The sequence below is a fragment of the Papilio machaon genome, chromosome Z, assembly GCF_912999745.1.
Source record: "Papilio machaon chromosome Z, ilPapMach1.1, whole genome shotgun sequence".
In the NCBI taxonomy this organism is placed as follows: Eukaryota; Metazoa; Arthropoda; class Insecta; order Lepidoptera; family Papilionidae; genus Papilio; species Papilio machaon.
In genome coordinates this window covers 5729456-5757020 of record NC_060016.1, presented here as the reverse complement: position 1 = coordinate 5757020, position 27565 = coordinate 5729456, and the positions used below count along the sequence as shown (strand labels likewise).

Below are 27565 nucleotides of genomic sequence, written 5' to 3'. Positions count from 1 at the left end.
TTGCCTATACGTTGCGGATTTCATCCGACTCGGAGAATGAATTTAATGTTCATACTAAATCTTAATTATTTGTTATGAAAAAGTGTTTATGTAAATTTTCAGTGTTCTGCCGGAGGAAATTTTCCTTTCCTTTTCTAAAGGCAAATGATTTTTTTTGATCGCATATATTAACCGAAATGTTTCTTTTCAAGTCTTTAGCTCAGTATGATTCTTACAACACGCACTGTGAGTAAAAAATATTAAACACTTAATTAAAATACAAGACCCCGACATATCTGCAAGACTACGCTATAGACATCAATAGTTGTGCAACAGTTGGCTGATACCATGTGAATTTACCTCGTATGAGCTACAAATGTTGAATAAACAATATCGTGAATTATTACTGTTATGTACTCTCTGAACCGTCCTCAACGGAGATCAACTAGTTAAGTAGATCAAAACAACGCTATTCCTGGGAAGTCAATATTGATGGCGCGTCGTGGTACTCCGTCTTTCTACAAAATCTAACAGATACAATTTACTTGAGCTGTGGTGTATATTCCATTATAAAAAAAATTACATTTATCAATTTGACGATGATTAATATCTTATGTTGACATATTTTTTTTTTCATAGAAATAACCTTTAATGTACAAAATAACCTTTTTCACCGCATGCCGCAAAATATTTTTAAATGATTTAAGCTCATTATTTGAAGCATTAGTGGCAAAATTTAGTACATATTCCTGAATAGTAAGAGCTTGAACGAGCAAGTTGTCTGTTTTATTTAAAACCGATTATACTTATAAAATGTATTAGTCTTCTAGTTATTTAAAAAAAATGGGACCCATCTGAAAGCACTTCCTTTCGATTAAAATAATTTTTATCAAAATCGGACTACCAGGGGCGGAGATTCGCAGTAACACACATAAAAAAATTACAGTCGAATTGATAACCTCCTTCTTTTTGAAGTCGGCTAATAAATTATTGAATCCCCGTTTAATATATATTTATGTGTATTTTGTCAAAGTTAATGACGATATGTATTACAGATTACAGAGATTTTGGTCTCAGAAACCAACGGTTAGTAATTTTGAATCTTAGTTAAAAAATTAGCAGATTATTCAATAGTTTCCGATAGTTTAGCAATTATAAATTAAATAATATCGAATTGCAAACTTTCGAAGAGCATTAATTTTATAGTGTGAAAATGTTAATTTGAAATTAATAAGACGTCTATAGAGCGGAACATTGCGTGTTGCTGTATTCGAATGGAGAGGCCGATTGTATGGTGACCGGTAAAGATCTTAAGTAAAACGAAGGAGTGGAGGAAAGTTATTTCATTTACACTAAGTGCTAAATAATTGCCGAGAGACGTTGATAAATTACAACTATACCATATGCAATGATTATAACTGAGAGACCAATTGCATTTTGAATCCCATCGTGACATCTGAAGTCAGCCGGAGAAACTTAACACCGGTTTCCGGACTCCATACTTATCTTAAACACAGGTTACAAATACAGTATAAGCCATTTAATACAACGTGGGTAAAATGATATATGAGTTTTTGAGACCAAAGCCTTAGATCGCAGCTAAATTTTGTTTAACTTTATATAGAAGTATACAGCCTTTTAAACAATACAAAATCAGCTGAAAGAACCATCGGTTATAACTACTTATTATTACAACTACTGCTTGTTTTGGTGTATTTTGTTAAGTCTTATTGACTTCACACCGCATGCGAGTTTCTCCCTCTGTTCGAATTCCGGATGTTTCGTTATCCCCTACTTCCGGATTGTTTTTTTTAATATACTTATCGATTTTTTACTTTTACCTTTTCAATAATTAGCCGATTTATTTATACATAACCACAACATAAACAGATAAATTAATATTATTTTTAAGTTATCAATTTATTTGAAGATCCAAAATTAGTTATTATAAATAGATGAATTTATTATGGCTTGATAATAGATATAATCTTTTTTTAATTCACTGATATTATAAACAAAATATGTTTTAGATTGAAGATGAATGTTTATAAACTGTGAACTGAAGAATCCATTACTTGATATGTGATTATCATATTACTATTGTGATTATATATTAAAAATGCTGATTTTAATGGTTAATAAAATGTTTTAATTACATGCTAGAAGCATTTCTAGTCCTGATCTTCAATAACAAAACCAATAACAACACCACTTATTAATCTTCTTATCTATATCTATATATATAAAAGAAAGTCGTGTTAGTTACACTATTTATAACTCAAGAACGGCTGAATCGATTTGACTGAAAATTGGTGGGCAGGTAGCTTAGAACCAGGAAACGGACGTAGGATAATTTTTACCCCGTTTTCTATTTTTTATTCCGCGCGGACGGAGTCGCGGGTAATAGCTAGTAAATAATATAATTGTGAAGTATAGGAATGAAGTAACATATATAATTGATCAACGTTTGAGCGAAACATTTTTTATACCTGACTAACATAACCTAACATATTATAGTAGCGGTAAAAAACATCAACTAAATTTTGAGAGGTGTTGGAATAGAGGAGTAGAGGGACTTGTCTTGTGTCTTGGCGCGATACTAGTAAAGGAATTTGTTTTTTGTGCACATCATAGATTTCCTCCGACGCATTTCCGTCACTTGATGTTAACAAAAACTGAAATATACTTTGAATGCGCAAGAGCATATGTTTTGCAATTTGTTTTGTTTAATATTTACATTAAATATACCGAATTCAAACGTCGATTTATTTATTGTCTTTTTATTTTGATAGAATGAGAAAAATCACATTTTTCGAAACTAGAATAAAGCATTTAAACATAGTTTTTTTTTTTAAATTAATCGTGAAATTGAATTAAATTAAGTGTTTAGATCTTTACGTTTTCAGCGTTAAGAATATTGAATTAAAATATAAAAAAAAAATTGGATATTTGATAAAACAATGACAGTAAACGAAATTCCTACAACGTGGTGAGACATAGCGATTCGAAATGATCTGACCCTGAGTGAAAGTTTTGTAAAGACACATTCCGGCGGAAACAGGACCCTAAGAGATCTTTCTCCTGATTGCATCTAACCAATACCTGTGCCTACATTTTTAAAGGTGATATTTCACTGTGCCGCCTTAGTTTGGGTTTCGACTGCACTTTAATTGACAAGTACTGTTGTTGTCTCTGTTTTTTTACAAAGAGAATGTGGGGAAAAAACACGTGAAAAGTGTAACTGCAGTCGAAACCCACAGCTATGTAAATAAATGGAATTAAATCCATATCAATTTCTCAGTTCATCAATAGAATACAATCAATACCCAGTCTTAATTGGTTTTCTTATTTTTAATTACATTAATAATCTTTTTCACAAATATGGCGTTTCTACTTTACAATGTGGTCGTATCTTTTCAATGGAATGTGTCAAAATGCATGTTTGATGAGGTCTTGTGTAAGTGTGTAATGTCTTATGTGTTGTTTTTTTATAAAACTATGTTTAAATAAACAAAATTTAGGTAATTAAATGTATCTTTATGAAACAATCGACCTGCATACATTTCTTCATGCGTTGGAGGCCGAGTAACCGCTTGTTTTCTAGGGGAAGTTAACAAATTTTGAAATTGGGTCATTGACAATCAATTAAATCTACTACGTAATAGTAGCAATTGCAAATATAATATACAGTACAGTAGGTATAGTACACAGTACACAAATGTTTTATTAAACTAACCTTCTACTCAAAGACCTGAAGAGGACTCTCTTAGAGCTAATTTAGTATAAAAAAATTTATACTAAGGTTCACCCTTAGTGACTAATTAGCCACCCTGATTTAGTCTTTAAAGTAATTATTTTTAATACAACAAACCTCATAACTTTAATCAAATTGTGAATGATCTTTGTTTTATGATTTTCTATGTATATGGAAACAGAAACAGTCTTTTTATATTGTAATAATAATAATACATGTTATAATTTAATTACATAAACTGGGTGATAGAACTAAACTCCGCGCTTTTTATAATATCGTTATTTAAAAAAATATTGTATTTAAGGTTAGCGGTCGCCAGCAACTTTGTCAGCGCACAATTAAAAAAGAAAAAAGTAGCCTATAAAAGCTCGCAAGCATCAGATAACTTCCTGAAACCTAATATCGATGTAGCCTATGTGACATTCCAGACTATGTTCTACATCTGTGCCAAATTTCATCAAGATCCGCTGCGCCGTTCCGGAGATACCTTCATCAAACATCCATCCATCTAAACATGCGCATTTATAATCTATGTCTATATATATAAAAGAAAGTCGTGTTAGTTACACTATTTATAACTCAAGAACGGCTGAATCGATTTGACTGAAAATTGGTGGGCAGGTAGCTTAGAACCAGGAAACGGACATAGGATAATTTTTACCCCGTTTTCTATTTTTTATTCCGCGCGGACGGAGTCGCGGGTAAAAGCTAGTATTAGTATGAAGTATGATTACATACAGACTCACAAATGTTATTAAATGTATAAATATAGATTGATAATAACAATTAGAGCAACAAAAAAAGCGGACTTCCTTAAACTATTTTTTAAACAATTTCTTTAGTTTTGTTTTGGATGGAACGTACCCCCGAGATTCGAACATGAGAGATGAGATGTCGCGTGCCACGATTTACATCACCCGGTGGGTTGGCTAGCGACCTAATTATGCGTAAACTAACTGCGTATTGGACGATGTAACGGTTCAAGAATGTGGTCGCGCCCGTTAGCTGTGAGTCTGCGGAAACTTTAGGTAATCAAAAACATACTAAATATTATAATCTAGGCAAATCTTCACGACAACAACAATTGCATGCTTATAAAATGATAGTTATTGTGATAATATACCTATCATAATTCATTATCTGCTTTTTATTTGGATTGCTGGTGTAAAAAAATATTGTTTGACTTTTCCTAATTTAAAACATTGTTATTATGTCTTATATAAAATAATTACTCCACTTATTTTTTTGAAAAAAAAAAGAATTTAATTGAATAGTTTATTCATGATTCATGTACAAATATTTATTAAATTTAAGGATAAGAATGTCATAACAAATTTGCTCTTTGTACAATAGTTAGCGGCTCACGAGAAAGTGTAAACAGATTATGGTGTCTAAGGTCATTCGCACAATAAAACGTTCATAATGCAGATCTTTATTAAAATTAAAATACCTTTGTTTCTCTCGGTCTCTGTTTCTTTTACATTTCACCAAGAACCGTACGTTGCTCAAACTATTTCTAAAAACAATGTGAAATTTTATAAATACTGTGAATTCGACATCGTTGACAAATATGCAATGCTTTATGATAGCAGTATAATGTGCTTTGCGTCACCGAGAAAGCACTACTTTCACGGATCGAGACGAGTCATCGTTGGCGGTTACGTCAGATTAGTATTGGCCAAATATGTTCAACAAACACATGGGCAGTTCAAAATATCCGGGTTATTTCACCGGGACTCTATTCGTGACGTCCAGTTGGGATGACGATTTTGAACGATTTCCTTTCTCATAACATATTCTTTACCTTGCCATAATTTCCTTTCGTCAGCTTACCACCTTTTGTTTAGGTAATGTTATGCTGTTGCTTTTTTACTCGTTTAAACATCATGAGGTTTTAGGTCCAGATATAAAAATAGTCTATAGTAATGATGTCTCATTCATGGAGGCACTTGTTGTGTTAAGCATGTCAGATGGTGACCCGACTGACCGCGGGACCTGTTTGCACCGTTGCGCGCGGCGGACACGTAAATGAACCGTGTTTTTAGCACGATTATAAGTGGAATACGAAGGCAATATGAAATTAAGCTGTAGTGAGGAGATTACATTACCTCTCACAACTGTCACTGCATTGTTGTGTGCGCCAACACTGATTTATTGATCAATAACAATATAAGTTAATTTCAAATTTCTTGTCATAATGGCGATGTTGATGGTTGTTTTAGTATTTTGTAACAAAGTGAAAGGCTAGAGCTTTTAGTAAAGTTAAGCTTGTTATCGAACAAGGCTTTCTGAATCAACGTAATTACTCGCTATCGGCCAAAGACCTGCAGATAGAAAACTACGCAAACAAAATGCCACATTCTTGTCGACGTAAAATTATTGTGTAATCAGAAGTTTACTGTAATAAAACAAATTAATGTTAATACAATGCTTTTCTTTTGATAAAACGATTCTAAGAGAAAATTAGATGATGTTTAAAAATTAGAAGGAAAAACTTGTAGCGAATTTTACTTATTTCATTCTATTAATAGTAATAATTTATTTTATTAATGTAAAGGAAATAGCTAATCTTAATTAAACCCAAACCCATAAACTTTTCGTACTATATTATATATATATAGAAGAAGACTACTTCTATTGTTGTTTTGGTATGTTAAGATAAACTTTAATTTAATTAGTTAAAGAAAACTTTCAATTAAACTAAAAGTAAAACAAATTTATTAATAAGTATCGTATATGTACCTACAATTTCCTTGGTGATAATTCATTTAGGTCACTACGGTCGTTCTGTACAGGTAAAATATAGTTTTTCTAACATTACCATAAAAACGTGTGCATTGTTCAATTTGTATATAGAATACATTAACACTTTCATTTGTTTTTAAGTTATTATCAGAAGGAAGACTACAATTTATATTGTACTATTTACATCAGCTTGACCTGATCCTTGCTTGTTTACAATCGGTAGATAAAATACGACTAATACAAATTGACCCACTGAACGAGATATTTTCATACTTACGAGTACATAGTAGTAATGAATGAAGTCTGCCCCAGGGTAGAAAGTTAACGTTTAAAGTAGTTTTCTAGAAAGTTATACGTGCAGATAGAATAGAACATTGTATTCATTTTAATTTAACCTCTTTGCCATTAAAGTAGCTATATGAGACATTACGTTTGCCGAAACTGATGCTTGCAGCAAAAACATTGTCAGCTTGTTGTATAGCGATACAGAGCTCATTCAATAGCTGTAGGATTTAATAACAAAGCCACATTTCATCTTGGTGTATTCACGCAGACTACAATCAACATCCCCTGAAAGTATATAATTTTATTCTGTCTGAAAATGTTGGTTACCATACTAAACAATAATAAGTAATGACGACAGTGAAAAAGCGCGAAGAACATCGGCTAATTGAAAAATCTAACCCAAGAAAAATGTTATTACCCATTGTCAGCTGGAAAAAATAATAATGTTCAGAAGATAGTTTATCAATTGTAAAAAATTAATTTATCTTGATACGCTCTCGCGAATGAGGTCTGTGCCCGTGGAATTGTTGAGGTCACCACGCTTTCTTAGGCCAAGTAATGGCGCGTCCATGTTTACAAGAAGCCAATTGTAAAACTGAAGTGCACTTATTGCGGATTTAATTTTAAGAAAAATATTATTATTACTTTTATTTTTGTATAATTATTTGTAAAAATGTGCAATTTAAATATCTACTAATTTAAATAGTTTCCTAGATCCCAAAAGGACGTCACGTCATTTGTAGCGACATGTAATTTGACTTTCGAAATTCTCTTAGTCTTTATTAGCGATGACTAATAAACATGATATCCTAGTGAGGTGATTTATTACTTACATCGTCATAAAGATAAGTTCAAGTGTAAAAGAAAGCTTCTGCATAAAAACAATTAACAATGTTATATAATAAATAGTATTTGATTTTTTCTTCCTTAAGTACACGCGTGCACGAGAGTATAGCGATCCTCTCATAGAGACAAGTATTAAACAATGCTGAGTTCAAGTTAACTGACACGCTCTGGTAAACTTTCACTTACGTGCTGACCGCGGGTCAATGAACGCCGGAATTTATAATATTCGCCAATTTTCTACTATTTATTACAAAATAACGCAACATAAAATTTATCTGCCATAAATTTTGGAAATAATTTTTATCTTTTCTACGAAATCCTTGAAAAAAATTTCGATACAAATTTAGTTTCAGGTTTTTATTCACATTTAACAGGAATTAAAAAAGGAAACAAAAGAAACGTTACGATTAAATCCAACTTTCATAAGGAATATTCGGAGCCACGCTTAGTGTAATAATTACCCCTTTCACAAGTTGCAATTATAAAATCGTGTACTTTCGCTAAAATTTAACCTGCCACGGATCATTTCAATCACGAATCAATTCGAATTTAGAACGTTTCACGGAGATTAGAGCACCGCTGACGCTTTAACACGTTCACTGCGGATCAGGCCTAGATCGACCTGCCGCGGAATTTCAGCTGGTGCGGACGAAGAAAACTATGTCCCTCTCACTGGTGCGGAACGATTATCTCATAAAAAATCACGGCAGGCCTTTATCGGCCTACCACGCACTGACGGTGAAAAATATCAACTTGGTGCGGCAGGGGTCTATCGCGGCCCGCCGTCCCAACAGGCGGTTGGCGACCCGATACCGCACGGAGCGCCCCGCTTCGCTAGTTAGTGTTGAGCCATCTCACTGAACTGTACGTCGCGTTTTTTCTTTTCGTAAAATTAACGACGCACGATGGCAGGAAACAAAAGAAAAATACAAATTTTGGAAAATAAACTAATTCGCGAGGCAGATAAAAGTGATAGGGACAGCAGTGAGGAAATATTTTCCTTCAAGAAAAAAAATAGATATTTTCCTTCAAGAAAAAAATAGATATTTTCCTTCAAGAAAAATAAAAAATAGGATGTGCACACAAAATCTTTGTGCGAAATGTTTTAAGGACAAGCATAAATAAATAATTAAATAAACTATTTTTCATTTCTTTTCTACAATTCTATTTTATTTTCGATATCTCCTTATTTTTGTCTTTCCATCACTACTAAAAATACTTTCTAGTGCGGTGCTGGTCGATATTGACCCGCCACTTTCCCTGGTTCATTTCTCATTTCCTGTTTGGCAGATCCCGGGGCGAATCAACTCTAAAGAAGGTGGGTTCAAGGTTTTTCTAATAGTCCAAAAAGTACACACCTATATTATGTTTTCGCAAAGATATAGCGATTTAATCTAACCTTATGCTGGTGGGTCGAGAAAGGCCTGCCACGCACTGGCGGAAAAATCATTGGGGGCACACTTTGGCCCGCCGCCGCACTAGACGAAGGTTTAAGATTTTACTTGCCGCAGCTAAGGTGTTAAATAATTCGTCATGCAATGGTCAGGCAGAAAAGCTGTAGGCGACAACATCCAGCGTCGATTAAAGAGCTCTACCTCACTTGGATGCCATGGCGACGTCATCGGTGGAACCTTTTGCACTGCTCTTTGACATCTTAAGCCCTTTCTCATCCCTCTCCTAAACTACCTGCCATAGCTTCAGTTTGTTTCTTTATTGCATGATCAAGAATTCACTAGATACTGGAGTTGGCGTCTGAGTGTATAAGTAATTGGATACATGGAACGTCGCCATAGCGTTAATATGCGATAAATTTAGTCTGATAAACTGAGCGAAATCTGCGGTTTTTCGGTTGTTGATAACATAATAATCAATTAAACTCGAAACTTGATCAATTCAATTTACATAAATGGAATTAGCAGAAATATTGTAACAAGTTACTTCTCGTATATATACATGAAAGTAGAAGACATTAGAAAGTAAAAGCTTTTGGGTGCGGATGTCGTATTTATACATTACACATAAATAACTATCAATAAAGTTTGAGAATACAACATAAGTATTTGAAAAATGTTGCGATCTTTCAAGTAATTTATACCTGGATCCTTTTTTTCTAACCACACTTTTTACACTCCTACTTTGGAATGCTGCGTGAATGATGCATCTCATGTTGAAATAATTTCTGAATTGTATTCTTTTTAGTTTATTTGAGTGCATATTGATTAAATAATATGTTACTTACAATAGCATTATATGCCAAAATTATTTAAATAAATTAAAACAAAATAAGTTTATTTAAGTTTTTTCATATAAATAATATGATTTTATAATTTATATTACAGTTGGACAATGATGACGTCATATCACAACTATCGTAATCCCGAAACGTGGACTTTTAAATCGCACAAAAATTCATCGCAAAAGAATAAACAATTTCGCAAACCTGAGTAAATGGTACTTGATTAGGGTAAATTGCTATTTGATAGACTTCTATTACGTAAAAAATAAGGTGCGAAAAACAGATCAACAAGCAAGCAGGTTGCCGCGATCGCACTTAGAGACACTTTTATAACGACTTGTCGCTTGAGAGGCACTCCTAGCACTCCGAGCAGCTCAGCCACCACGTGCGTCAGCTGGCTGGCACATCTCCGGTAGATGACTCCAGCGTTGACCGCCAATAAAGCAGCACCGGTGCCGCATAAATATGCCTGCACAATTGTCAACTGCACATTAAATTATAGAACATTAGTGATTCGGAACTGAATACTCAACAAAGCTCTATTACCCATTTCTCTCTAATCTTATTTAATTTTTCATGCCATAAGAAGCAACGAACCTTCTTGGACAATTGTTTAAACTCGAAGAGCTAATTTATAATTATCGTTTAATCACATTTGTATTATTTATACTATAAATATTTTCATTATCAATAACTTTTAGACGTAGTAGATACTTTTTAGTGTAGGATCGGTATAAATTTAGAAGGGACTTCAATTCGAGATAATTTGCATTTAGAAAATGTTTTTATTTATTTCCCAACATTAAATATAGCAACTACTATCTAGTGTTTGCAAAATTTACCTGGATAGCATGTCCGCGGCAATTGGTAGAGCCGGCGCACAACGCCAGGCCGAGTTCGGCGATACAAAATGCTATGACGACTCCGCCCGTCACCGACTGCTCCCAGCGAAATAGCCTCAAAGACCGCAGGTGCACCGTCAACATGCACGCTAACACCACCAGCGTACCCAGGCGAAGCAGTAGCAAGGAACTTTTATAAGTCGAATCATTATCCCTTTGAACTTTTTCTATTTCAGACATATTTTGTCAAATTGTATGTTAACATTTTATAAACATGACTTTCAGATGACACTTTGCAATTTGTTGCTAGGGTTTCTTTTACAAATTATTTTTGTTTAAAATATTCAAATAGATTATAATTATTGCCACTGTATAATTAATATAAAATGCAGAAAACCTTCGAGGAAAGCCGAAAAAACAGAAATATTTAATGCCACTGGCATAAAAATCAAAGATTTGCAGTCGTATGTAGAGCCTTGTAATTGTTTTGTGTTTTTATATTTTCTAAGTCATAATTGTATCTATCGGAATCCGCAATTAGCAAATTATTTACTGATGGATTACCGGCCTTTATTAGGCAGAACACTGAACACGAATGAAAAGATATAATAGTTGAAAGGGATGAAAAGGTATTTATTATACAGAGCAAATATTTTATGTATGCAGGATACGCAGCAGCGACGTGTCGTTTCCCCGGAGCCCCGGCGCATTCCCGTGTGGATTTCTCTGACGAGAGTCTGGCAGACGGGAGTGTCGCCAGCTATACATGCGAGCGCGGCTTCGAGCTCCTCGGCCCCGCCAGAAGGATATGTGGACAGGATGGAACATGGACCCCAGACGGCATCCCCTTTTGCGGTAAGCATTAAAATTCTGCATAAACTATTATTCCATTGTAGTATAAACTTATCCATTGTTAACAAACTGAGCATACGAAAAAAAAACACCATCAAAACACGGAGGGCAAATGTTTTGGTAGTTTCATAGCTAGTACTTAGTAAATATCTTAGAGCAAATAGTGTAGGCAGCAGTACTTAGTAGGTGTTACAAGAAATATCATGAAGTTGCATTCGCGTCGCGGTTTCCGCACGAAAACGTCGCTGCGCTGACCCACTTTTACTTTCATCGTCGAGAAATCACTTCACATGAGCCGTGAATGAATTCGAAAAAGCGGAAGATTCATTGTGGATCACTCCCACGGCTCTCTCTGTTCGGAAACTTTCCGACGCTCATCGCTCACGCCCTTTGTTGCAAATGTTTTGTGAGACACTACCAGTTACACCTCACATTACCAATGATAAGTATGTAATTGTATATAAACTAATTAATGTACCAAAACTAAGAATTTAAATAAACTTTATTATAAAGCGAGGAATCCTTAAGTTTACAATGTGTTTTAATCTTAAAAAAAAAAAATTAAAACTATTCTCTTTTTATGCTTTGATTGCGACAACTTTGTATGTTATCTGTAAAGCCAAGTTTTCAAAATAAAATTCATAGAAATGTATTAATCAACTTATCTTACTATATCCTATAGAAATAGTGTGTTAAGCATGCCATACGTAACGTATAACTAGTCTATGAATTTTAATCTCAATCGCAATTAGGTGTTAAATAAAAACAGAATGCCGAGCGCTGCACCGGAACCGATGACTGCTAGAAGAAGCCCTGTGTGAACAATAAAAATCAGATGTTAACGAATATTTATTTTCAGTAGCATTGACGCCCAATTGTGAGTTTTACTGAGAGTTATTAAATCATATTGTTATATTTTCCTTTTTTAAAAATAATGAATAGGGTTACAACATTTTTGTACATGCAAAGGCTGTGTAGACAATATTAATCAGGGCATACTCACTGTTAGCGAGGTAATATGATACGCCATATGGTGTTCAGTTGTAAAGTTTAATGTGTACGCTGATGCATATAAAATGCGATTTCGATGACGTCAAAACAGCTTGTTAGTTAACATTTTTTTTAGTACACTGTTGAATAGTGTACTAAAAAAAATTAACGTGTACAAAAAGTTAACGTCGACAAATACTAAAAAAATAACTGTACCTAAGTTTTATTGCTTGTTGCGATTAATGCACACGCGTAACATTTATGTACACTTAAATCTATAGCTCATTTTTTTGAACCAAAATAATTAATTGCACTGTTATGCCGATTAATATAATATTTGACTCGGTTATGAGCACAACGACACCTGCCGCCCGCCGCTCGCCGGCCACCTGTGGGCTCGAGCCGATTGTAGTAAAAGAATAATTAAATAATAGTACGAAGCCATACTTACGGCGGGCGATAGTTTTTGTACCGTTACTGAAGTAGAAACCGGAACACAAAAGTGTAGGGTTTTAAAACATGCATGAATATGCTTTTGAACATATTCGGATATAACAAAATACCTGTTTTAACCAGTCTGATATTAGCTTCTTATCTATATTATATAATTAGATCTATGTATTATTGTTATTTGAAAAGGAAGATATCCATTCGCCTACTCATTCTTAAAGAAGAAAATAAATTACAGGTTTGGCTTAATGGGATTTCGCACTGACTCACTCTTACCTTTATTGAATTTTAATTAAAATATACAAGTTCTTGTCTTCTAAAAAAATAAACTAGATGTCTGTCCCTGCTTTTCATGAGAGGAAAATTATAAATATTTTATAACAATATTAAAATATAGTCTGTCTACAACAATCGATCCAGTAGTTTTTGATATTAGTCGTTACAAATATAAGATATTGTTAGGACTGTTGAGGGTAGCCACACAAAAAAAAGGTTTTATAAGGAAGCGTGCGCTGCTGCTCGTGGCAGTCTCTTTCCATTCGTCATTGCGGAACGTCTGACATTTTCGTTTACGTTCGGTTAAAGTTTATACTACAGCGAGGATTATTATGAAGTAGAGTTAAATTCACTGTTTCGCTGTTAGTTTAATTCTTTTAAAATACTTTTCCATCAAATATCTTACATCAGAAGTGGGATAGGATCCGCGTGATTCTATCCACTTTGCTCACTCTGTGTTCGTGTTTGTATTTTTGTGAAAATAAATGCAAAGAGAAAAATGTCAGATCGTTACCGTGATAATCGTTGTAGTCGCAGTAAGTTGAGTCGAAATTAAAGTCGTACCAGTGTTCGCGAAGCAAGGGTAGCGTGGACCAAGCCGTGTATTCTGCATGAGAGTATGTGGGCAGTGAGACTCACGCGCTGTCTGTGACGCAATCTATTCAATTTGTACTGCGGTAAGATCGAACCAATATTTTTATATTTCAAGTTTTGATGCCAAATAAGACATCATCAGACTTTTCAATTAATTTAAAGATGTGTTCTATATTTCAAACTGAAATTGAATACCTCGATCAGTTTATTAGTGAGGGTCAGGTAAGGCCGAGTCGTGGCAAGATTTAACACGTTACATGCCAACATGATTTTTTCATTTTAAAGTAAACTTGTAAGGCTAGTCAGTCGGTTGCGCTGAGCGTGTTAAGCCATTACCTGAGTCAGACGTATGTCATTATGTCGTAATAGTCATTGATGCACTTTATTAGTTCAGTTTGTTTTGTCCATGTATTGTCGAGATGCTCTGCGTTGCGTAGACTGCGGGATACCCAACTGCAGAAGTGAGATTGTGAACGGACTGCGGGACGCTCCTATCGGCAACGGACTGCGGGACGCTTGCCCTACATGGTCTTGTGAAGTAAGGTATTAAACGGACTGCGGGACGTTCAGCATCTGGCATACTGCGGGCTGCCATTAATATCATGTAGAGGACGGACTGCGGGACGCTCCTATCGGCAACGGACTGCGGGACGCTTGCCCTACATGATCTTGTGAATTAAGGCATTGAACGGACTGCGGGACGTTCAGTATCTGGCATACTGCGGGCTGCCACTGATGTCATGGCTCGCGTGGTCATGTGACGAATGTTTTGAAACCATAAAGAGTTATGATCAAATAACCTAGGACACCATTATTGATATAGATGCAGATTTGGTCGGGTCTTGTGTCCTACTATGTAGCTGTGTTGTGCACCGCGCCGCAGCTGCGCGTGTCTACATGCAGAGCGCCTGTCTACAACCAGCGCGCCTGAGCGGTGCCTGTCTACAATCAGCGCGCCTGAGCGGTGCCTGTCTACAATCAGCGCGCCTGAACGGTGCCTGTCTGCAATCAGCGCGCCTGAGCGGTGCCTGTCTACGATCAGCGCGCCACAGCCGCGCCTGACGACGAGTAGCGCGCCAGTGCAGCGCCTGTCGACGAACAGCGCGCCAGTGCAGCACCTGTGGCGAGCAGCGCCCCAATGCAGCACCTGTTGCCGAGTAGCGCGCAAGTGCAGCGCCTTTCGACAAGCAGCGCGCCCGGATCGCGCCTGCAAACGAGCTGGTATCGAAACACTCTATGCCATTGTTACAGACGAATTCCAGTGTTGAGGATGCTGGAAGAACGAGCCCGAGGACGGTCTCATGTCAGGAGAGACCGTGTTAGGACTGTTGAGGGTAGCCACACAAAAAAAAGGTTTTATAAGGAAGCGTGCGCTGCTGCTCGTGGCAGTCTCTTTCCATTCGTCATTGCGGAACGTCTGACATTTTCGTTTACGTTCGGTTAAAGTTTATACTACAGCGAGGATTATTATGAAGTAGAGTTAAATTCACTGTTTCGCTGTTAGTTTAATTCTTTTAAAATACTTTTGCATCAAATATCTTACAATATAAAATGAATGTATAAATTAGGCCTACTATTTTAACTTGTATTCATCCTGCAATATAGTCATGAAGTGATGTTTGTTTACTTAATAAACACATACCTAGGTGTAAAGTCAGTGTGCGCAACGGTCAACGGGTCCAATTAGAATCGATTTGAAATTATAACTGTGAATAGTAAACGTGTCGAAGATTTTTTTTGTAAAAATTGAATTTAAAGTTGTCAATAGTGTCAAAAAATAGAAAATTCAAACAGTTATGTCTGCCTTATCGTCGGTTACTGAGACCGAAACCCCTGCACAAAACATTTTGGTCTCAGAAAACAACGATTAAAATGGGAATTAAAAGACTATTAATGTGAAAAAGAAATGGAGGAAGGAATATTTCATATCTTATTAATATATATTAAAAATGCGAAAGTTCGGATGGATGGATGTTTGTTTGAAGGTATCTCCGGAACGGATCAACGGATCTTTATGAAATTTGGCACATAAGTATAACATAGTCTGGAAGAGCACATAGACTACTTATTAAGTTTTTTTTAAAGGCCGCGCGGACAGAGTCTCGGGCTATAGCTTTCTGTTTAATAAATATCATAAAATCTTCCACAACATTGGTCTAAACATCCTTGTTCCATAGTTGATTATTGTTGAGTATAGTGTTATTGAAACATGATATCATAGTTAGGGTAATTATCTCTCTCTCGGAAGCCACCTGCAAGGTTGCACAGGGCGCGACCGACTGTCACCGTTACCACAAATACTGCCTTACTTTCCGGACGCCGTTAACCTTTAGGGTTGAGCGAGCAGTAACTGTGAATTCAGGCTATATGTTAGTTCTATTCCATGATATTTTTATTACACACATAATCAGTCTGGGTTCGTCCACTGCTGAACGTAGGCCTCCCCCATCTATTGCCATATTTTTATCAAACCTTTTTAAAACCTTTTCATAAACCGCTGTCATTATGTATTTTTTCTCATACTTGAACTGAAAAAATAAGGCATTGCAAAGGATTCTACAAAGTTAGGTTTATCTACGACTAGCCTCAGTACCCAGATCTTTAAAAAAATATAGTACAACAACGCAGACTTCATTTTCGCTAAGCTGAAACATTTGTTCAATAATATAGGTATATTGTCACCCTTTTTATCCTAGTTGAAAAAACTTAGGTAACAGTATGTATTCATAATCTATGCAGGTATTTTGATTGTAGAAACTGAAGGGTTGAATAGAAAAGCTATGTTAAGACGATAACTCTTCTAAATATTGTTTTTATGAGATGAAAAAAATATTAATTATTCATGTGAGTGTCAACCCTGGAGAGCGATAGTGCGTGCCCCGCTCTTGTTTACTACAAACGGTCCGCCTCAATGGGCTCTTACTCATTCTTTATTTATATGTTTAGCTTACGCCTTGCGCACTGGATTCAATTCCCACTTAATATTATTTAAAAAAAAAATATTTTTTAGTTTGGCGCTAGTAAATTTGCTATATAAAGTTGATTACTGATTCTTGTCCAAAAGAAAACTATCTTTAGGTATGTCGTAGTTGAGTTATAATATCATTAGTGAATGAAAATGTATTGAATGTTTGTTATAATATGAGCAAAGAAGAGTTTATCTATCTGTGCACTTTTGTAGGTCAACGTATTTGACAACAGTGTGGCCACTGACACTGAGAAATCATTATTTTTTTGTTTTACTCATACGCGGTTTCGTCAGTTGGTGCGAACTTTTTCCGAGTCGTTCCGCTTCGTCGATTGTACTTTCCATCTCAACAGCATTCGGCAGGTTTTATTCTCGTTTTTTTTCCACTGCCACGAATCTTCAAAACATTATAACTATCACATCATCAGGTCATATGTAGTTGCAATTTTTGATATGCGTAATATTGCGATAGATTTCAATTTAAATATAGTCTTACTAATATTATAACTGCGAATGTTTAGATTGATGGATGGATGTTTGTTTGAAGGTATCTCCAGAACGACTGTATGCATCTTGATGAAATTTGGCACAAGTTTAGAACATAGTCTGAAAGAACACATAGGCTACTAATTAAGTTTTTTTTTAAATTCTGCGTCGACGGAGTCACGGGCGACAACTAGTTAAGTCATAAAGTATAAAAAGCACTACAGTAGAATCCTACTGCCATGAAACGTGCCTTTTTAACTATTACAAATTTTTACCCTATGTACAAGTCAAGACAGTGGAATTCTATGGCAATATGAGGCAAGTATCTATGTTATAAAATAAATATCCAAATATGTTATCCAAATAAAACTCTAGAAAATCGTTCTAAAATCATAGCAACCAAATGAGTTTTGTTTTTGTTTGTACAAATGTATGTTAACTAGATTGTTTATAATTAATCTGACGTTATCACAAATTGTGTAAAAAAGGAGATATGAAAATAATGGATAGATGACAGATAATTGGCAAGTCATAAAAAACAATAGAAGATTACGAAATGATGTGGTCAAAGGATCATCGTCGACTTCGTTAGATCATATTATGTTCCCACCGAAGGGCTGTTAGCCTACCCAAATTAAACCATAAAGCGTTGGTGGCGCAGTTTTTAAAGGATCATCATAGTAGAGATATTAATGTGCGAGACGTGAGCCCAGTGAGCGAGCAATGATTACTATCGGCCACGTTACATTAACGACATGTATTATAATTTGCAGACGTTGTCATATTGACACTGGCTTCGGCTCTTGTACATCTCAGTGTTCAGTATTTGGAGCGGAAAGTCTTGCCTCGCCTTACATTTCACTCAACTTGAGCGGATTATAATGACACCTGTACAGTCATTGCGTTAAATAGTCACATTTACTCACAACTCGTTCAAGTCTCAACATATTTTTTTGACAAATCATTAAAGTGAAAATCCTCATTTCTGCTTTCGTAGTTTTACATTTCATTATTATACGTTTTATATTAAAACCTACATTTGTCGCCAGTTTGATCGGTTCTCGAAAAAGTAGTCAAAATAATTAACTCATTGTTTATTGTTCTTTGACTGCTATTTCTTGTTCCAAAGTTCAAATTATCGTTACTTGTTCGTATTAGCATACACCATTAAAATGCAGACAAAAGCGACTACTGTGAAATTTGCGAAATGCCATTGTTTAATGTAAAAGTTTTCCACAGTTCTAAACGTGGCGGCTGGTAAGGCGCCAATGCAAATCTCCACTGATGAAAGCGGTGCTCCGCAGCGGGCGTTAGATGGCAGCACTTCTGCAGTATTCAGTGCCGAGACCTGTACCCTCACGAAGACCGAGCGCGTCCCCTGGTGGTACGTCAACCTATTGGAGCCGTACATGGTGCAGCTAGTCAGATTGGACTTTGGCAAGCCTTGTTGTGGTAAATAGAATTATTATTTATTCTCCCATCAGGACCAAGATAATACTATGATTTGTACTACCGATTGTATACAAAATTCGAGACCGTCTTTGGGAAATAGCAAAAATAATGATCTAAACACAGGAAGAGGATATATCGTTTTTCTGTGCGTTCCCTCCTTTGTCGATTAAAAGTTGGCAACGCATCTGCAATTGCGGATATCTATGGGCAGCGGTCGCTTCGTAATTTAGGCGTATTCAGGTGACCGCTTACTCGTTTGCCACCTTATGATATAAAAAATTTGAGAGGTGTCAAGGGACACCCGGATGGAACAAAGTTCCTTTCGATTAATAAGTGAAGGAACCAATGTTTATTCTATGAATAAAAAACTTAAGTCTTCACAAGAAGTACATTTTATTTCTATGAATTTTCGTTATATATTGTCACGTCGTTGCCATGGTGAAGTAGCGCTCATTCGTCGTTAATATACTTACTATAGCAAAAAGTGTCGTGACAACTTTTCGTAAGAATTTTTTCCGTCTAGTCCCCTTTCACAACGCGCCATAAGGAACTTCGTTCCAAAAAAACTTGAACAGTACATCATTCTTTCATAATTCTTTCCATAGAAAGACATACACACATAGTAAAGTAAAATAGTATAATATTGAGCTAGTGGTCCATCAGTCACAGTCTAGGAATGTGACAAAATCATGCATTCATATTGCTTCAGCCTATTGTTGCATCAGTCGTATAATTGTGGGACATCCGTCGCGCTGAGAACTAACTTATATCTTAGGTATTAGACACTACTAACACTTTAGTTACATTCTGCAATTGTTTTCAACACTTTTACCTCAAAACAGAATGCTAATGAGTTATCAATATTTGTCAGATGTTTAACATGCTAGAGAACATATGGAATCGTAGGTATTTTATAATATTTATCTCATTGCAGGAGTCAATAAGCCAGCTGTAATTGTTGTTAGGGTTGGCAACAATCGTCCAGATTTAGGAACGAATCCTATATGCAACAGATTCACCGGATTCATAGAGGAAGGGCAACCTCTGTTCCTACCCTGCAACCCACCTATGCCCGGAGCGTTCGTAAGCGTTCACCTGGAAGGTGCTGCTCCTAGCCAGCTGTCAATTTGCGAAGCGTTTGTATACACTGACCAGGCACTGCCGATAGAGAGGTGCCCGCAGTTCAGAGATCAGCCGCCTGGCAGTACGGCGACATACAATGGCAAATGCTACATATTCTATGATCAGCAGCCGTCAAACTTCAGAGACTCACTAGCGTTCTGTAGATCAAGAGGAGGAACGCTTGTTGACGAAAGCAATCCAGCGCTGCAAGGTTTTATTAGCTGGGAACTGTGGCGTAGGCACCGGTAAGTCTTATATACCTTCCTTGTTTTGAAAATAAATGTGCGTCAATTAACGTGCCTTACGTTACTTCACCCTTTGTTGCAGTGTTTTAAGGGAAAGAAATTGTGCTACCATTAAAATAAGTGTTTTTTTAGTAACGGAAACAAATATGATCTAAAGCTCACTTACATAGAAGATGAATTATTTTAATAAACCTAAAAAAAAATCTCTTAAGTTTTAATTCTGAGGTTTTAAGACGAAATACATGAACATTTTAACAATTTGTACAAAATGTTTGCTTGCGCACCTTATCTAGTTATACCAACCATTGTTATTACACGACTGATGCGAAATTGATGTTCAAAATGAGAAAGTGTTGATGTTAAAATACAGCCGCGGCGAATTCTTAAAAAAATAAAATAGGATAACGTTAAAACTTGACTATGAAACTTGTGCTATGATGGCAACAGAATTGAGGAACAGTTTATTGCCAAAACAATTTTTGTAAGATATACTTTAAACAATCTAAGCTTGTAGTTTAGATAAGGAGAATAATAAAAGATTTTTACAAAGAAAAATTGCCAAAAACTAAACCGAGTTTTATACCTTTTATATCTTGATTAATAAATATTTCTGTATTTTAATGATGTCATCATAATTTTAATATTATAAATTGTATGCCACCTTGTACCTCATGAATGAAATTTAGACACGTAATTTGCAGATCTAGGCATTACTACACAAATGGCCCGTCAGAGTTCTTTTTTCTCTCTCAAATAAATAGAATATCGGAATAGTAGTACAATACGGTGATGTGAAACAGTTAACCAATAAAAATACCACATTATGTGTCCTCAGCCCAATGCTCTATTACAGATCCGCTACGCGTAGCAGCAGCGTTGTTATTTGAGTCAATTTTATTGAGTGCTGCTCATCTCGACATCGTTGTGTACTATTTATTCCGTTAGTGAGATTAGATGTCGTCATGAAACGGTATTTTATATATATAGGTGTGAAGTTTAATTTAGCTTTAATGTAGTAAAGCCTGGCTTATACATGCTATTCACAAAATTATTGCCGCTCCGACCAAAGTCAAGACATTTTTTGCTACGTGAGAAGAGGAATATTTAAATCACAATATTTTTTAACGTTGCGCTGATGTTTTCATTTTGAGAGGTTTACTTTTTATATTATCTGAATTGGAGACAAATACTTGATCAATGAGAGAACTTAATATTTAAATGGAATTCTACAGAAGTGACAGTAGCAGTCAGTATTGGATGGGGGCCGTTCGTGATCCCCAAGATCCCAATTACTGGAAATGGGTAAACGGCAAGGACGTTACCGTGTCGTTCTGGAACGCGCCGGGAGACGGTGAGGGTTGCGCCCGATTTGATGGCAGCAAAGGTTGGCTGTGGGCTGACACCGACTGCCAAGCGAGGCTGAACTATATTTGCCAGCATCGTAAGTTCATTTCACGTTTTTGCGGAGCGAAATTGTGGCCTTTGCGAAAGATGTAGCGGTTGTCATAAAACTTATGTAAAGCCGAGCGGTTGCAATCCACTTTTGAAATCCCATGTATTTTGTCAAGCGAGCGACTTTTACATCACTAGGATTTTGCTATATCATAACTTTTGTATTTGTGCAGAACCAAAAGCATGCGGCAGACCAGAGCAGCCACCAAATTCGACAATGACCGCTGACAGCTTTGACGTTGGTGCAACTGTTGAATATTCGTGCGATAAAGGCCATCTATTAGTTGGGCCGACTGTGCGAACCTGTCTTGATACTGGGTTCTACGATGAATTTCCACCAGTTTGTAAAAGTAAGATTTTATTTTAAGTAAATTTTAAAACAATAAACATTATTTTTGATTGTCAATGCGAAGGAGCGAAGTGGGTCAAATGTTCAGAGGTATAGAAATGTATATATTTTAGGAATTGAATGCGGCCTTCCTGCAGAAATCAGGCACGGAACATACGTGTTAGTAAACGGAACAACATCGTATCTATCGCATGTGCAGTACTACTGCGAGTCCGGCTACGAAATGGCCGGTCGATCGCGGCTTGTGTGCGATATAGACGAGCGGTGGAACGGACCTCCACCACGATGCGAAGGTCGGTTTATGATAAGACAAGACCCATTAGAGTTTATTCTTTTCTTAGTTAAAAGATTTACATAACAAAGGTATGCGTAAGTAAGATCTGGTTAGCAGTAACTTTTAGTTATATCCTCGGCCCATAAATGTTATTGCGTATCACTGGATAAAACTGCCAATATCATCCGAGTTAGGCACAACTGTGAATTTCTCCTGCAGTGGTGCAATGCGAGAAACCCGTGCCGATACAAAATGGTCGAGTGTCAGTGTCGGGCAATGCGTCCGTGTTCGGCGCTGTGGCAGAGTATGAGTGTGCGCGCGGACACCGGCTGCTGGGGCCGCGGCAGCGCGCCTGCCTCGCCACCGGACTCTGGGATCAGCCCGCGCCGCAATGCCAACGTGTGTATTTTAATAACATAGAATACCTTTATTATTATTTCTTTTGTATACATAATTTGACGCGTACCTATTTTAATTTTAAAATGTTATGTATTATTTTATGTTTTACTTATTGTTTTAATTTAGCCGAGGAACGGGCGACCACTACAACGACCACAACTACTACAACAACGACAACAACAACAACAGCGCCGCCAACAACAACTACACCCATACCCCTAACATCATCATCCACCACTCCACGGTTAGTCCTTCCCACCAGACCTCGTCCGTCACAGCGCCCGATATCTTCCCCGACTCCCTTTGCTCCGGCGGAGACTTCACGGAGACCAAGACCGAAGATCACAACCACGGACAGACCAACAACTAGATCGTACGAAAAGCCGCCACCGCGCAAAGTGACTGTCAGCGACTCACAAGACGCCGCTACGAGCCACGTTCCCCATATTATTGTAGCCAGTCATCCCAGAGAAAATCAAGTGAGTCCCTATAAAATTGTAAATATTTCTACTTTATCCAAGCATTTACTTAATACCTAAAAGATTTAAGAAAGGGAGAAAATTGTAGAGCTATCGATGTTATCGTGGATGGATTTGATGGTTTTAAAACAGTTTTATTTAACTTGCACTGATTAATTAGGTGTATATAAATCAAACCCTGAACCCCTGACTGATCTGAAACTTGTCGGTGCCACACACCCGATTTACTATAGATAAGCCGCTTTTAATTAGTTTGTGTCTATGATGGTTCAGATATTGGGAAGCGGCAATAACATACGCGCTGAGGAGACTCCTCGTGTCAATGTGCCGCAGCCGGTGGACGGCGAGCGTCGGGAAGGTGCACGTCTTAACATCGGCTCCATAATCGCGCTCGGCTCCTTCGGCGCACTCGTCTTCCTTATCGCCTTGATAACTACCATAGTCATCCTGTTTAGGAGGTGAGGGACAATCAATATCTTGTTTTACTTAACATATATCTAAATTTATAAAAGAAATCCTATACTGTAATATTGGAAAGGAAGTATTTCTGTATAGGTCTCAAGTCTCACAACACAATTATAAAACAACGTATTGAGGTACATTGATTGATGAAAGTTACTTGTAACTTTAATGTGTATCATGAGTGCTTATTTCTACTTCACATTTGAACACTTCAGAAACAAGGCTTAGAAAAGAAAAGTTCTATAATGCTAGGGTATTTAAATGTAATTTTTTTAATACCATAGAATTATGAAATATCCACTAATTGTGGCTTTTATGTTTCGTTTCAGAAAAATAACATGAGATGTTCTTGACATGTTATATTTTGTTGTTAATTATATCTTATTATGTACATGTTATTGCTCTCTCATTTAGAATATCTGCAATTATGATTTCCAAGTTATATTCAACTTAACAAATTTTATACACGTCAACTAGGTACCTTTTCTCTTTTTATAAATGAGAAAGTTTAGATGGATATATAGATTGTAACAAAAGTTAAGAGTACGAGCTAGTTTTGTTTATAGTAATGAACAATTCTTTGTATTTTTTAGCCGACTTCAATAAGAAGGAGGTTATCAATTCGACTGTATTTTTTTTATGTGTGTTCCCGCGAAACTTCGCCCCTGGTGGTCCGATTTTGATAAAAAATATTTTAATCGAAAGGAAGTGCTTGCAGATGGGTCCCATTTTTTTGTATTTTTTTTAATATCTAGAAGACTAATAGATTTTGAATTTAGCTTCAAAATTTGTTGCTAAAATTAGGGACAATTTTGCTTTTTCTATGTCCATTCGGACAACGAAATACAGCCACTACAAATTCAGGAAGGCACTTTGGTGTCGTGAAGATATTGGTCGACCAGGGGAAGGTGGAGGCCGCAAACTCAATAGAATTCAGAAGACAATAAAAAAAAATTGGCAAAGAAGAAATCCAGGAAAGCATTCCGGTATCCGTGCAATTTTAGCATTTGGCGCCATAGAAACGTACCTATATTATTTTAGAGATATTCCATCTGTATGCAAAACGCTATATTTTGTTTTAATAAAAATGACAATGGGTACTATGAACGCTAGCGGCGATCGGAAGCGACCCGAAGCAGCACGGACGGAGTGGCCGGCTCGCGAGCTCCCCTCCCGCTGGTACACACTCCTGGCGCTCCCCTTCCCGGACCAGCAAGTGGGAAGGCGGGAGTTTGCCCGTCCGATCCGCCACACACACCGCGCCGGACATTTCTCCAACCCATTATAGCGAGTGCGTTTATATTTTAAGGTTACACCACACGCGGCATGGTTTACCTGGTGGCTGTTCTGCTTTTGCCGTTACATTTCATTTTAAAAGCCGCTCTTTAGCTGCTGACTTAGAATAGAATTCTATTCGAGATATTTCAAATCAGATTCAATAGTTTTTAAATTGTTACAAACAATCAATGAAGCCTTTTTTTTAATAATAAGTGGACAACACTTACATATATAAAATCTAATTAAACTACAATAAAGTTTTTTTTTTTTTTTTTTTTTTTTGTTGACGCGGGGAATGCATTTACGCACTTCGCCGTCCGTGCTGCGGGGGCAGCAGGGACGGTTTCGTGTGGGACTCGCCGGCCGCAGAAGGCGACCGGAATACCCACTAAACCCCGCGGTGTTCTCCTTCGCCTGACCGGGCCGTGGCATCTACGTTAGTTTATCCACGACCCGGCTAGGGGAGCCCCTTGGTAGGGGCTCGACACGTGTAGGGAGGGGCTGTTTTTAACACCCCCTCCCATCACCCTATGATGCCCTCCCTCGGAACACAGGAGAGAGGGCATCCGCCACATTCGGCGCAGCAGGCCCCCCGGCCTGCCGCGCGTGGCCACCTCAAGTTGGTTGAAGGGCCGCGGCGTACCTCGTACGCCGGCGGCCCCTCGCTGGGGCCCTGCGGGGCGGCAGCGTTTCGTTGGCGCGTTCCCGTTCCCGCAGGGCTTCTCTCTTGGCCGCCATCACCTCGCGTGCAAACGAGGCGATGGCGGCCCAGCTCTGTTCGCTGCCGGCCATCGATCTAACGACGGCCGGCAGCGACAGATCGCGTCCTATTGCGCCAGTGAGTGTGGCGCGTTGAGCGTCCCAGGCCGTGCACACGGCGAGCGTATGCTCGGCCGTGTCCACGGCGCCGGTCGCGCAATGTCGGCAACCGGGATCCGACTCAATTCCCACAACTTCACACAGGTAACGGCCAAAACAGCCGTGCCCTGTGAGAAGCTGCGTCAGGAAGTAAGTCGGCTCCCGGTGCTTCGCCTCCACCCACTGGCGCAGGACAGGGCGGACAGCCTCGACGAGCCGCATGCTCACCGAGGTGTCCGCCAACCTCTCCTCCCATCGCCGGAAGAGATCGTCACGTCCTTCCTTCCTCCAGCGTACGATCTCTTCCGGGAGGGGTTCTACACCTCTTTGTCGCATCAGGGCCCTTCTCCGGTAAACCTCCGCCAGGACCCCGGCTTCGAGGTCCCAAGGGAGGCTCCCGGAGATGAGGCACGCCGCCTCGTACGAGACGGTGCGATACGCTCTGGAGGCCCGCTGAGCCATGGTCCGCTGTGCACGTCGCAACAGGATCATGTTATCCTTGCTCAGGGGCCTCGACGCCCAAATGGGCGCTCCGTAGAGCGCCTTAGAGCGCACCACACCGTCGTATAGGCGGCGGCATACACCGCCCGCCCCCCCACAGTTGGGGAGCAGCCTGGCGAGCATTCCCGCATACTTCACCAGCTTTGGTGCAAGTATCCGGAAATGCTCACCGAACCCCCATCGGCTGTCGAGGACGAGACCAAGATATTTCATAGTCCCCCCGACAGCAATGGGGGTGCCGCTCACAACGATGGAATAGCCGCGGGGGGGCTTAGTCCGAGGCCCATGGAAGAACATGGCCTCGGACTTCTCGAGGGCCACGTTGAGGCCCAGGGCCCTGATGCGGCGCACCACGTGGGCCGTGCCCGCAGTTGCGAGCACGCCCGCGTCCCGGAACGTTGGGCCCCGCGCGGTGACCAGGGTGTCGTCGGCATAACAAAGAACTTCGACACCCCGGAGATTGGCACCGCGCAGAACCCAATCGTATCCGATGTTCCACAGGAGCGGCCCGAGGACCGACCCCTGTGGAACACCGCACGTCATGTCCCTGCGGACTACCTGGTCTCGGGCCGGATAAAATATGGCCCGGTCGACGAAGTAGTCCGCAAGGACTCGCTTGAGGTACCCCGGGACGCGGTGGTACCTCAGCGCCTCCGCGATTGTCGGCCAGGGGATCGTGTTGAAGGCGTTCGCAATGTCCAGCGACACCGCCAACAACACTCCCCCGTGGCCGACAACCTCCTCGACCCTGTCCCTGAGTCGGGTGATGGCGTCAATGGTGGACCGCCCGCGACGGAAGCCGAACTGGCCGCCGCTCAAATTGGGCCCAACCGCCTCCATGTGCGCGACGAGACGCGCAGCGAGCACTCGCTCGAACAGCTTGCACGCCTCGTCGAGCAACACGATGGGGCGGTAGGCTGACGGCGAGTCGGCCGGGCGCCCGGGCTTCCGGAGAAGCACGAGCTTACCCGTCTTCCACCGCCGCGGGACTCTTCCGGACGCCAAGCACTCCGACAACAGGGACAGCGTCTCCTCCTGAAGGACCGGCACGACTTGGGCGAGGGCGCGCCCAGGGACGCCGTCTGGGCCCGGAGCGCGGTTCTTCAGCCTTAGCTTCAGAATCGCGGCTCCGAGCTCGGCCTCAGATACGGGCGGTATTTCCTCGCCCGATACGGCCGGTCCCTCAGGATCCGGCGCCGCCATCCTCGGCGGCACCCACTCCTCCCTTGCCGGGAAGAGGGAGCTGACCACCTGCTCTGTGAGGAGCGGGTCGAGAGACCTGGTTAGCGGGGGGGCCCATGGTCGGAGCTTTTGGCTCACGATCTTATATGGGCGCCCCCACGGATCACGGTTCAGGCTCTCGAGCCACTCCTTCCAGGCTTCCTCCTTGG

General features: G+C 39.0%; 1 protein-coding gene across 1 annotated transcript in view; it reads left to right on the top strand.

The window, feature by feature from the left end:
* Window positions 1–27565, top strand: part of LOC123720912 — a 33376-nt gene that overhangs the window by 596 nt on the left and 5215 nt on the right. The window contains exons 2-10 of the mRNA XM_045686192.1: window positions 11354–11542; window positions 18543–18755; window positions 19690–20122; window positions 21355–21563; window positions 21748–21924; window positions 22037–22216; window positions 22417–22596; window positions 22723–23075; window positions 23349–23533. Of these exons, the coding sequence (XP_045542148.1) occupies window positions 11354–11542; window positions 18543–18755; window positions 19690–20122; window positions 21355–21563; window positions 21748–21924; window positions 22037–22216; window positions 22417–22596; window positions 22723–23075; window positions 23349–23533 (2119 nt within the window). The remainder of the gene's footprint in view (window positions 1–11353; window positions 11543–18542; window positions 18756–19689; window positions 20123–21354; window positions 21564–21747; window positions 21925–22036; window positions 22217–22416; window positions 22597–22722; window positions 23076–23348; window positions 23534–27565) is intronic.